The 14,295-nt window shown below is 38.2% G+C and overlaps 1 protein-coding gene across 1 annotated transcript in view; it reads left to right on the plus strand.

Annotated features, from left to right (window-relative positions):
* ADCY2 (adenylate cyclase 2) overlaps positions 1-14,295 on the plus strand; it is a 433,654-nt gene that overhangs the window by 294,912 nt on the left and 124,447 nt on the right. The window contains exons 6-7 of the mRNA XM_067730355.1: positions 4,987-5,098; positions 9,537-9,664. Of these exons, the coding sequence (XP_067586456.1) occupies positions 4,987-5,098; positions 9,537-9,664 (240 nt within the window). The remainder of the gene's footprint in view (positions 1-4,986; positions 5,099-9,536; positions 9,665-14,295) is intronic.

Genomic DNA, 14,295 nt, shown 5'->3' on the forward strand with positions numbered 1-14,295 from the left:
AATTTAAAGAACAATAAACAATATTGTTCTTTAAAGAACAACAAACACACCAATCAGAATGGTCATCATCAAAAAGTCTATAAATAACAAATGTTGGAGAGGATGTGGAGAAAAGGGAACCCTCTTACATTGTTGGTAGGAATGTAAATTGTTGAAGCCACTATGGAAAACAGTATGGCGGTTCCTCAAAAAACTAAAAATAGAGCTACCATATAATCCAGCAATCCGACTCCTGGGCATATATCTGGAAAAAAACACAATTCAAAAAGATACATGCACCCCAATGTTCACTGCAGCACCATTTACAATAGCCAAGACATGGAAGCAATCTAAATGTCCATTGACAGAGGAATGGATAAAGAAGATGTGGTACATATATACAATGGAATATTACTTAGCCATAAAAAAATGAAATAATGCCATTTGCAGCAACATGGATGGACCTAGAGATTATCACTAAATGAAGTAAGTCAGAAAAAGACAACTGTCATATGATGTCACTTACATGTAGAATCTAAAATACAATACAAATCAACATATCTATGAAACAAAAACAGACTCACAGACATAGAGAACAGACTTGTGATTGTTAAGGGGAAGGGGGTTGGAAGAGGGAAGGACTGGGAGTTTGAGATTAGCAGAGGCAAGCTATTATACATAGAATGGATAAACAACAAGGTCCTACAGTACAGCACAGGGAACTATATTCAATATCCTATGACAAACCATATGGAAAGAAATATGAAAAAGAATATATATATATAACTGAATCATTTTGCTTTATAGAAGAAATTAACATTGTAAATCAGCTATACTTCAAAAAAAAAAAGAACCATTAAAAAAAAAAAACAACCCATAGAATGGGAGAAAATATTTGCAATAATATATCTGATAAGGGACTTGAATCCAGAATATATAAAGAACTTTTACAGCTCAACAATAAAAATACAAATAACCTAATTTTTTTAAAAAAAGAACAATAAACATCTCACAACATCTGTGGGTTGGAGTTTGGGAGCAGCTTACCCAGGTGGTTTTGGCATAGACTTTCCCATGAGGCTGCAGGCTGCTGGGCAATCTGTTCCCAATGTGACTTCCCACCTGGTGGACAGGTTAACCTTCTGTTGGCTGGAGGCCTCAGTTCCTCATCATTGGGCCTCTTCACAGGTTGCTTGAGTATCCTCACAACATGGCCGCTTGCTTCCCCAGAGGGAGGGGTCCAGGTGGAAGCTTCAATATCTTTTATGATCTAACCTTGGAAGGTCATTTCTGGTCATTTCTGCAGTATCCTATTGGTTACACAAGTCAGCTCTACCCATTATGGGAAGGGACAGTACAAGAGTGTGAGTACTGGGAGGTGAGGATTAACACACTTATCTAAGGCAAAGGATTGGTGAAGCACCTTTGCCTGATTAACACACTTATCTAAGGCAAAGGATTGGTGAAGCACCTTCAACTGTCTTCAGAGATTGTGTAGAATATGTTTGCAGTATTAAATTTAAATTCATAACACATATTTGGGATGCTAAAGTAACTTAAATTCTTAAAACTTAAAAATGGAAAAACTTCAATGGCATGGAGTACCAATTAATTTTAAATGAAATATGAAAACATATGGCCTTTTCCTCCTGAAACAGGACAGGTATAATAAAAAAAGAAGCAGATAAAATACCTGGCTAATGCAGGTAGTTCAGTCAATAACTGAGGGTGTTTTTTAATGAGAATTATTAGGTTGATAGACCAAAAAGATCTGTTGATAACTTTTAGTTTTGCTTTGATGATTCATTCAATGAAATATTTATTCTCTGTTAATAACATTGACTAGCTCTTTACTAACTGATATAACAATAATAATAATAGTAATAAGTAGGATGAGGAGGAAGTGGAGAAGAAAAAGAATTTATAGATGTGAAGGTAGCAACTACCGGTTGCCTTCTGAATCATTGTCTTCCTCTGAATCCCTCCCACTAGTGCTGAAACATTCACAAACCCATCATGTCTTTGAAAACAAACATAAATCCCTGAATCCAGTGCCACCCTACAACTCTGAAATTACGTCCATGAATTTCATAGCCCAGATTCTAGAACAATTTTCCACTCTCTAACTAGACTTCCTTATTTTCTCTCCCTCCTCAAATCACCACCCTCTGACATTAACCTCACCCATGTCACAGAACTCATTCTTCCTACATTCACCACCAGTTGTCTTGTTCCCAAATCTGAATATGACTTCCTCTGCATCCTATCTCATTGACCACATGGTTATGCTTGGTCCCATTCACCTTGTCTTTGCACTTAAATAATTCTACATCCTTGGGTTTCCATGCCATTGTTTCCCCTTTGTTTTCTCCCTGCAGTCTTCTTTATTGTTTCCTCGTCCCTAAATCTAGGCTGTTCTGTAAATGAAAGCATTTCCAGGTCTCTCCTAACTCCTCTATTCTCTCCAGCTCTCGCCCAGGACTTAATGACCATCTATATGATGCTAAAACACAGAACTCAACCGTAGTTTTCCATAAGCATCTACCTAATGGTCTTCTTCTTGGGTTTCCCACTGACACCACCCTCAGACTCAACCCAACCAAAGTGGAACTAGTCAACTTCTCCTGCAAGCTTGATTTGATTTGTACACTAGGTACAGCCCCAGTACTCAGCCAGAAACCGGTCTTTATCTCAGCACTTTCTTTTCCTAGACACTTCCCACAACATCTAATCCCTAACAAAGCCTGATTCATTCTCCTTCCTACAAATCTCCCCTCTCTGTCCAGTTCTCCCCATTTCCCCCACTTATAGACTTTCCACAGGGCTCTCCGAGATGTACCAGATATGATTCTAACTGACCTGCCCACCTCCAGGTTGCTGCCGCCAGAGTGGTCTTTCTCAAGTGGTGATGTGATCCGAGTCTAGGTCGGGTTTCCTTCCTGTGTGACCCCCGAAGTGCTCTGCGTCTCCTCTTCCATAACCCTTTGTACATTGTGTCCCAGTTACTCATATACAGTCTGCATCTTCCTGCCCAGTAACCACAGGACCAGCTTCAGACCTGTACATTCAGCCCATCTTGGGCTCCTTCACCCACTACATGTCTTGATACAGGAAACACTGTGGAGGTTGTCAGCAAGAAGTAGAGTCAACCACTCATTCTCACGTTCGCCCTCCCATGCTGCCTAGATTGGGTATCTTCCTCTGAGTGAGTAATGCCTCCTCTTGGACCATGGCTCAGCATCTGTGGGTCCCTGCCTCTGCAGGAGAGCACAGGAGAAGTAGGGATGGTTTTATGGCACCATCTGAATGGAGAGCACAAAAGCCCCAGCAGCCCTGATTTCCCTGGACCAGAGGTCTCCCCCTGCTTCTGTCCATCATCAGAGGAGCAAGTCTTTCCTCCAAGGTGAAGCCACAAGCCTTGTACTTTGCCTGAGGAGCAGAGTGTTGCCAGCAGCAGAGATCAAGCCATGTTCTGCCTGGGACCAGGCTGACGGCTGCCGCACTTTTTTTTTTAAATTGTGGTAAAATATACATAGCAGTTACAATTTTAACCATTTTAAATTGTACAGTGCAGTGTCACTAAATACATTCATGCTGTTCTGCAACCATCACCAACATCCATGTCCAGAACATTTTCTTCATCCCAAACCGAAGCTCCATACCCACTAAACAACAACGCCCCATCCCCAGACTCTGGCAGTCACCATACTACTCTCTGTCTCTATGGTTGGGCTAGTCTAAGTACTTCATATAAGTGAAATCATATAATATTTGTCCTTTTGAGTCTGGCTTATTTCACTCAATTTAATGTCTTCAGGGTTCATCCAGGTTGTGTTATTTGTCAGAATTTCATTCTTTTAAAGACTGAATAATATTCCACTGTATTATACACCACAGTTTCATCCATCCATTTCTTTAAATGTCAATAGACATTTGTTTCATTTTATGAATAATACTGCTGTGAACATGGGTATATGAATATCTGTTTGAGTTCCTGCTTCCAGCTCTTTTGGGTATATACCTAAGAGTGGAATTGCTGGATCCTATATATGGTAATTTTATATTTCATAAAATTTTGTGAATTGGCAGTTATTTTTGTTTCATGGCCCATCTTAAACCGTACCATATTCACTACCTGAACCCAGAATTTTAGGCTTCTTTATTAGTCCTTTACACAAAACATAAACACGTTATTGTGTAGGTAAATTTATAATGTACACAGTGGTGCTGTAGTTTCTCTATCCTGACCCATCAAGGTTAGCTAAACACATACACAACTCTAAGGAATCTCACGTTTGCCCTCCCAGCTTGTACATCCCATGAAGGGAAGCTGTACTGTCATTTCCTAAGTGACTTTCTCTGACTCTTCACCACCTCCACTGTTCTGTCTTACAGCACTCTGCTGTTTTCTTTTATAGCACTATTGTCACTGTAATTGGATGTTGGTTGGTGTCCTTATTTGTTTAATGCATCCCCAAACCAAACTCTGAGCTTTAGAAAGATGTTCTGTATCTGCTCTCCTGGCAGGTAGTAAGGAAGCCAGAATTTTTTTCTTTGAATCAATAAAAACAGGATTTGTCTTTTATTATTTTGCTTCTTCTACATAGGAATCCTTATAATATAAAATCATGTAATGATTCAAATAGACGCATACTCCTTTGATATCAGAATTATGACACTGTCAGGATGTACTGTCAGGATGAAGACCACATAAATGAGAGAGGCGGGGAGGGGCTGGCCCTGAGAGAAGAAAGGTGAGCAGTAAAAATGGACTAGAATAGAGAACGTGCATCACATGACTTTTTCGTCAACGATTTTATTATAAAAATTTAACATCAAAAAAAAATTAATGGGAAAGTTTAGCAAAATGTTTACATATTCCATACCCAGGGAAATGACATTTTGCAAAAATGTAAAAACTTATACTCTTTCAATGGGAAAAACTACCATTACTTTCTTAACGAACATCAACTTGCCAATATGGCACCCACTGGTTTGTTCCCACAGTATCCTCTATGCGGACATTGTTGGGTTCACCCGTCTGGCCAGTGACTGCTCCCCAGGAGAACTGGTCCACATGCTGAATGAACTCTTTGGAAAATTTGATCAAATTGCAAAGGTGAGTATTAGTGATTGCCTTCTGTTTTGAGGATATATAAAATTTGGGCTTACTTTTTCTCTGGTCCCTTATCAATTTTTTACCTCCTCATAAAAGCATCCTTTAGGAATGTTGTTTGTAGATTTGTTGGATTTATTTGCCATCGAGCCCCGATAAATCTCTAACCTACACTGGGAATGAGAGATGTCATAGCATATAATTAGCATATTTTTCATCTACTTTTAAAACTTCTGCATATATATAACTCAGCACACATATAATAAATACATTCAAGATGATGAGATTTGATTTGCACATCTCTCTCTCCTGTGCCGTTCTAAGATTCTCTTTTTAGGCATTTCGATGTCAAGGAGTTGGAAACATGATTTCCTCTCCAGTTGTAACTATTACATATTCACAGTGTTAAGCGGCATCCTGGGAAAATCCCTAAAATAGGATGCATCCCTTCTTCCTAAGCCCTTTATTGACTGTTGTCCCCTTTTTATCCACTGACCCTTGTGCCACTTGCAGAGATGTAAGTTCAGTATTTGTCATTCATATGCTCATTTGTGGGAAGTTTCACAGAGAAGAAATGATGACAACTGATCTAAAACCATACTAGACCTTATTCTAGACTTATTTATTGGAACTATTAAGGTTTCTGGTGGGAATATTGATAATTTTTTTTCTTTCCTGCTAGCCCTGTACTTCTGTCTCATAAAATGTTTCTGGTCAGCTCAATTTTGTCTCTGAATTGTTCCCAACAAAAATACATTATTATGCTTATTAAAATGCATTCTTTACATAAGGAAGAGTTGGTTCTAAGTTTAGTTCATGGTGAGATTTTGAAAACAATAGGTGAGATTTTGCTCACTTTTAAACAATAAAGAAAATTCCAGCCAGGCCTCCTAGGCATAAATCTGGCTTGCAGATGTTCACAGAGTCACTCTTGCGTCAAGCTTTCCATGAGGTGTCTTATGTTTCCCAACTGACCATGACAGATCTCATTGGGAATTCTAAAAAATCACTAAGAGTATAGCTCTGTTTCCTTCCTTTACCAAACCAAAGGAAGAGGTTGAGTTTGGGGTAGAGGGGGCCTCATCTTTAGAAAACGTCTTGAAAGTTTGAGTCAGTAAAAGGTCCTTTTTGTTGCACTGCCTGGTCACAGTAGGAAGAAACATCCTAATCTTGGCTGATAACAACAAAACTCCAGTGTTTACATGGCATTTTCCCCACACGCAAGGCTCTATGTCCAAATTACTTCTCTCTATATGGACACCAGTCAAACTGATTAGGGGCCCACCCTACTCCTGTATGACCTCATCTTAACTAATTACATCTACAGTGACCCTTTGGCCAAATAATGTCACGTTCACAGGTACCAGGGGTTAGGATTTCACATGTGAATCTGAGGAAGACACAATTTATAACTCATAAGGGAGGTACTCGGTGTGACTTCCTGCTCCTCTCTGATCATTGTAACAAAGGAACGTCCAGGCAATATCAGAGACTGGCCTAGGATAGCTTGGGCCATCCATTGCTGGTCACAGGGGCAGCATGCTTTGGATATCAGTTCATGGCTCTTAGTTCAAAACATGGAGTTGGTGAGCATTATAAGCAAACAGATAGTTCTGTCCATTGAGGGAATACTACATAAAGCACATTAAGTTAAGGAACTCAACGTCACTGCTCATTCACTGTTAGTTTTTATCCACTTTAATGAGGTATAATTGGCATACAGAAAGCTATACATATTTCACATACATACAACTTACTGAGCTTAGGGATACACCCTTGAAACCATCACTACAATCTATGCCATAAACATCTATCACCTACAAAAGTTTCCTCTTGCCCTTTTAATTTATCATTATCATCATCATTATTATTTTGTGATTAAAACACTTAACGTAAGATCTACCTTCTTAGCCAATGTTTAGGTATACAATATAATATTATTAACTATAGACACTATGCTGTACAGTAGCTCTCTAGGACTTATTCATCATGCATTACTGAAACTTTGTGTCCTTTGACCAACACTTCCCCATTTTCCCCTCTCCCAGGCCTGGAAACCACCATTCTATACTCTGCTTCTATGTTTGACCAATTTAGATTCCTCATATAAGTGGTATCATGTAGTATTTGTCATTCTGTATCTGGCTTATTTCACTTAACAAGTCAAATTCAACAGCACTTTAAAATGATCATATACCATGACCAACTGGGATTTATCCCTGGGATACAAGTTGGATAGCATCGCAAATCAATTGATGGGATATACCACATTAACAGAATGAAGGGTAAAAATCATATGATCGTCTCAATCAATTGATGCAGAAAAAGCATTTGACAAAATGAAACACGCTTTTATGATTAAAAACTCTCAACTAATAAGAAGGAACTTACCTCAACACAATAAACCCGTATATGAAAAACCCACAGTGAACATCATACTCAACAGTGACAAACTGAAAGCTTTTCTTCTAAGATTGGGCATAAGACAAGGATACCTACTCTCACCAGTTCTGTTCAACATAGTGCTGGAACTTCCTGACGCAGCAGTTAGGCAAGAAAAAGAAATAAAAGACATCCAACTCAAAAGAGAAGTAAAATTATCTCTGTTTGCAGATGATATGACCTTACATGTAGAAAACCCTAAAGAGTCCACAAAAATCTGTTAGAACTAATAAATAAACTCAGTAAAGTTGCAGGATAAAAAGTCAATGTATAATAATCACTTGTATACAATGAAGTATCTCAAAAGGAAATCAAGAAAACACATTTACATTATCATCAAAAATAATAAAATACTTAGGAAATAGACTTAACTAAGTAGGTGAATGACTTATACACCAAAACTATAAAATATTGATGAAAGAAATATAAAGAGACACAAATAAGTAGAAAGACATTCCATGTTCATGGGTTGAAAGAATTAATATTAAAATAGTACCCCAAACCATCTACAGATTCAATGCAATCCCTATCAAAATCCCAATGGTAGTTTTTACAGAAATAGAAAAAAAATCCTGAAATTCATATAGAACCACAAGAGACACCAAATATCCAAAGCAATTTTGAACAAGAAAAACAAAGCTGGAGGCATCGTGCTTCCTGCTTTCAAAATATATTGCAAAACTACAGCAATCAAAACAGTCTGATACTGGTATTAAAGACAGACATACAGACCAATGGAGCAGAATAGAGACTAGAAATAAACCCATGCATATACAGTCAGCTGATCATTGATAAGAGTGCCAAGAATTCACTGTTCTTAATCTTACTGTTTTCTAGACTCAGGATACATATTTAGGAAGTATAGGAGAGAAGCCTTATTAATAAACAATGTTTTGCCTTTTTATTATTTAAAATATTGTTATCAGGAATTACTAACACGTCATCTATAATGCTATAGATAAGCATGAAAGTACACAGCTCTCTATGAAACAGGGAAAGAAATCTGCAAAATCTTCAGTAAACCTTACACATACTTAAGAACAAAAAGATCTTATGTTCGTTTTATTATTTCAAATTTGTTTGTTTTATACATAAGCCTGTGCGAGTGTTAAGAAGAAAAAAAAGTCTGGGATTTCCCTGGTGGTCCAGTGGTTAAGACTGCAGGCTCCCAATGCACAGGTTTGATCCCTGATTGGGGAGCTAGCGTCCCACATGCCATGCAGCATGGCCAAAAAAAATCTGTGTTTGGTACATCTTTGTTTATTTATGTATTTATTATAAATTTGAGTGAAGAGTCTATAAACTAGTTGAAAAGGTTAGAAATGGATGTAGGATTAATGCATATGAATGAAGTTAATCTCAATGTTATAATATAAATGCAACCCAGCCAATAAAAATAATGAGTTTGTCTAACTTTATATTAAAACAGCTTAACCTCAGATCAGAATTAAGTTTCAAATTACTTGGCAATGTTGAATGGTGGCTTATTATGTTGTAGAGATGTTTATCGGAAGCTACATGTCTGCAGGTAAGAATCTGCTTCAGCTTTGAAAGAAATGTGGAAAATCGTGAGCACAGTAGGAAATGACAAAAATTCTAATTCTAGCTGAGTTCTGCTTACCATTTTCTATCCTGAAAGATTCTGTTTTGCATAGAATGTTTCATTTCACTGTCAATGTTTGGATTTGTTCAGACTAAAGAGAATGGTCCTATCTTTACCCTCCTCTGCTAAGTGTAAATCATTCCAGAACTTTCTCTCAGCTTTCCCCTTCTACCCCTTACCCTGATTCTTCCTGCTTTGGTAAAGGAGCATGCAGGAGAGGGTGCCTCAATCTTGATGGGTAATTAAGGGAAACTCAACTAGTTCTCATTTCTTTCTTCCCACAAACCCTATTCACTGTGGCAATGCCAGTAGAACTAGCACTTGGTGATATTTGGTAAATCAAAATCATTATCTATGTGCTTAACTCAACTGAAATGCTGTGATTTCTTCTTTCAGGAGAATGAATGCATGAGAATAAAAATTCTAGGAGACTGCTACTACTGTGTTTCCGGACTCCCTATCTCTCTCCCTAACCATGCCAAGAATTGTGTGAAAATGGGACTGGATATGTGTGAAGCCATAAAGTAAGTGTAATGCTTAGTGAGAGCTTTTTTAACTGTTTGGTAAGTTTTAGTTGTAGTTCTTACAACTATTCCTATTTTTCTGTCTACTGAAACTAAATACATGATTGTACATTTAAATATAAATGGGCAGAGACTCATTTATTGGCATGTGAGAACTAAGTCCAAAGTAAGCCTTCTGTGTTTTGTATTGCTATTATTAGTCTTAGATTACAGCAACACTGAGTTAGAATCTATGGGAAGGGACCTTTGTGTTTGTTTCAAAAGTGCTTTTTTTAAAAATGTAAAGGTCTCCTCCAACCTTCAGGAAAAAGACTGTACTCTCAGCATCTCTTGATTTCTGACAAGTACATGTAAATTGTAAGAGAGAAAGTAGTTTTTACCACCAGACTGCAATGAATATAAAAATCCAGCCCAGAATTACTCCATCTAAGTCACGCTCAGCTCTGTGAATGTAGTTTCAGTTTATATCCATAATAGTTTTCTGCCTTGTATCTATAGGTTCTTTCATTGTAATTCTAGAGAAGATTTGCTTACATAGAATAATGTTATCGTTACAGTTGACAAGTACAGGGTAAAAATGTGAGGTAAAAAAGTGAATTTTCACTGCCCGTACCATAATGCATACTTCTTTATAAGTACCTTCATAGAAGCCACAGTATTCTTATAAATGATAAAAGCTCTTGTTTTCTGATTGTGTGATTGAAGGATTTCAGTTTGGGTTTTTTTTAGGGGGGGGGATTGCCTATTTTTGGTCAAGTGATTTTCCCCTATCCTCCACATATTTTTCGGCTAAACAGCGTGGGAGCTATGTGCTTGATGGTCTAATTCCTTGTCTCAGGGTCAGAGTAAATAGGACCTTAAGTGAGAAAGCAACAAGTCAAGTTATCACTGTGTTTAGCCCACCGTGGTGTTAGTTGTGGACCGAAATGGACTGAGAGGTTTGTCGGTGGGTTTCCAGTGCTGGCCAGGGAAGAACAGTGAAGCCCTAGCCGCAGCAGAGTCTGCAGACCTAAGTGTCCAGATCCACTAGTTCAGCCTTTGTCAGGGGCCACTGTGGGGCGGTCAGGGATTGAGAGGCAAAGGAATCGAGAGGAATTGAAGGAAGATTCAAGATGGGAGGGGTGGGCAGTGTCGCCTCAGCTTCCCACTGAAATACATTGTGTGGGAAATAACTGTCCCCCTTCTTCTCCCCATAAGTAAATCATTTGTCTTCTCGGAGACATAAAAAAAAAAGTTTTTCAGCTTTATTTCAAGAGTCATTAACTATTCACGCCACTATGAGTCTAGATGGAAGTGAATTTAATCAATGTAGACCTAACAGATTTTCTCAAATGTATAACCCACCCCTGGAGGCCACCTCAGTGTTGGTTTCAAACATGAGGGGAAATGGATTCTATAAATGGGTTTTGTGAAGGATGATATTATGTGAATCAATAGCACATTGGATTCAACAATCCACCCTTTTACTAAAGCTTAATTTCTGCTTTGGAATCAACTGTTTTCCAGTTCTGTTAAGTTTATGTAATTCCAATATGTTGAAAAGCCTTTAGAAAAAAGATTCCCCCCCACCAAAAAAAAAAAAGATTCCCTACATTCTGTCCACTGGCATGTCATCAGGTCATCAGTAATACCTTCTTTTGTTGTTACATTTATTTATTGGGGTTAAATATACATACATAAACATTGCCCTTTGAACCATTTTTACATGTACAATTCAGCGGCATTAAATACATTCAAAATGTCATACAACCATCACCACTATCTACTTCCAGAACCTTTTCATTGTCCCAAACAGAAACTCTGTACCCACTAAGCAATAACTCCCCATTCCCTTCCTCCCAGCCCCCAGTAACCTCTGTTCTACTTTCTGCCTCCATAAATTTGCCTGTTCTAGATATTTCATGCAACTGGAATTGTACAATACTTGTTCTTTTGTGTGTGACTTATTTCACTTTATATAATGTTTTCAAGGTTTATTCATATTGTGGTATGTGTCAGTACTTCATTCCTTTTAATGATGGAATAACATTCCATTGTATGTATGTATTGCATTTTATCCATTCATCATAGATGTCTCAGTGATATCTTATGTGTCCAGCATCTCAGTAATGTCAACAGATTTGAGTGAACTTCCAGAGCTCTTCCTTATACCTAAAGTTAAGTTTCATATCTTAATGGCCATGTGTCCCCATGATCTGCTACTCCTTGACCAAGGGCTTCTGAATTCTTCCCCTGCTATGTATCAACAGTTCGGCTCATGTGCAGTTGACAAAGTGATCAGTAATAGGTTGTAATCGAAAAATGGGCAGAAGACCTAAACAGACATTTCTCCAAAGAAGACATACAGATGGCCAACAGGCACATGAAAAGATGCTCAACATCGCTAATTATTAGAGAAATGCAAACCAAAACTACCATGATGTATCACCTCACACCGGTCAGAATGGCCACCATTAAAAAGTCTACAAATAACAAATGCTGGAGAGTGTGTGGAGAAAAGGCAACCCTCCTACATTGTTGGTGGGAATGTAAATTGGTGCGACCACTGTGTGAAACAGTATGGAATTTCCTCAAAAAACTAAAAATAGAATTGTCAGAAGATCCAGCAATCCCACTCCTGGGCATATATCCAGACAAAACAACAATTCAAAAAGATACATACACCCGTGTGTTTGTAGCAGCACTATTCACAATAACCAAGACATGGAAACAACCTAAATGTTCACTGACAAATGAACGGATAAAGAAGATGTGGTACATACATAAAATGGAATATTAGCGATAAAAATAAATGAAATAATGCCATTTGCAGCAAAATAGACGGACTTAGAGATTACCATACTAAGTGAAGTAAGCCAGAAAGAGAACTACAAATATCACATGATATCACTTACATGTGGAATCTAAAATGTGACACAAATGAACCTATCTATGAAACAGAAACAGACTCACAGACATAGAGAACAGACTTGTGGTTGCCAAGGGGGAGGGAGAGTGGGGGAGGGATGGATTGGGAGTTTGGGATTAGCAGATGCAAACTATTATATATAGGATGGATAAACAAGGTTCTACTGTATAGCACAGGGAACTATATTCAATATCCTGTGATAAACCATAAAGAAAAGAAGAATATTAAAAAGAATATATATATACATATGACTCATTTTGCTGTACAGCAGAAATTAACACTACATTGTAAATCAACCATACTGCAATAAAAAATAATAATAGTAGGTTGTCTTGCTACACCCCCAATATAAGCCAGGAAAAGAGCGAACACCTCAGCACATTTCAGAAATTCTTTGTTCTCTCTCACACACAAAGACAAGCATTTTCATTCCCATTTCTTAAGCCAAAAGTTGAGCGTGAATACAGGAATTTCAGTTTTTCAAGCTGCTGAGGAGAAAGCACACGCTTGGCACTTGGAATTTTGCCAGATTATCTCCAGTTTTGGTGGGAATCAGCAACATGGGTCCAGAAACGTTTGCCTGTGTTTTTTCCTTCCAAGTTTGGACCTCCACATTTATCCCTGTTCCCCATTAGCTAAGTTCACCACTGCAGAAGCACTTCAGCTGCAGTTTGGGAATATTCCCAACGCTTAAAGAGACTTTTTTTTCCTATCATGAAAATGTAAACTGTTCTTAATCAAGGCAGTGATATTCAGGACCCTGATTGTGTAAGTGATTAAGGCTCCTCTTAAATTAGAAAGATTGTCTATTATTGCAAGCTCTAAGGGATCATTTCAACATTTTTCTAGATTTCACACAGATTTCATCTACATGCATTAAAACGTTAGGTCAATCAGGCCATCTGAACCCTTGATCAACTCATTTCTCTAAAAAAGACATGAAGCATGTGGAGATTGTCAAAGAGTCGAATCATTAACCAGTCACTTCTATCACGGACTGGCCTTGTGACTCCCGGGCCCTGTCAGGAAGGGGACACTCAGGGGAGTGGGGAGCAGAGAGGAACCATAGTGAGAAAAGGCCTGGAGAGACGGGGACCAGATAGGGCCCGGGCAGCTGTCCACACTCAGTGCTGATGGGGACAGAGTGGTAGGACAAGCCTCCTATGTCATGTAGATGCTCCTCGTGGGAGCAGGAATGAAGGGTTTGGATGACTTGTAAAGTACCCCAAATAGGTTGTCTTTTTTATAAAAAAAAAATGAGAACAGGTAAGGAGGGTAGAGAGGAAGGGAGGGGAAAGAGACAGCCTTCTATATTCTTTTTTCAGGACGTCATTTATTTTTACATCATGGACCCATTTCTTTTTATCGGTAGTATGCTCAGATGATGTCACTGCATCATTCAAGCATGCTTGTGCCATTTTGAGATGTTTCAGGTTCATTTTACCGCATCCCACACCTGGTAACCCTTACGACTTGCTGTGTTGAAATCAGTGTCACGTTTCCTCTTGGGGTGATTCTTTCCATGTAACTAGGGATACCTTCCTGCATTCTTCTTTTACAACAAAATTTTAATTGATAAATGTATCTAACTGGCAGAAACAAATAAGCATCGCCAAGCATTGCTATTTTTGCTTAAAGGAAGTTCTTCATTTGTCTCTTTCAATGAGTTGGCAACAGAGTCCTAAAGTATTTTTAAATGATTTTTTTAAAATGAGTTTCTTTT

This window comes from Pseudorca crassidens, chromosome 3, assembly GCF_039906515.1.
Source record: "Pseudorca crassidens isolate mPseCra1 chromosome 3, mPseCra1.hap1, whole genome shotgun sequence".
Taxonomy (NCBI): Eukaryota; Metazoa; Chordata; class Mammalia; order Artiodactyla; family Delphinidae; genus Pseudorca; species Pseudorca crassidens.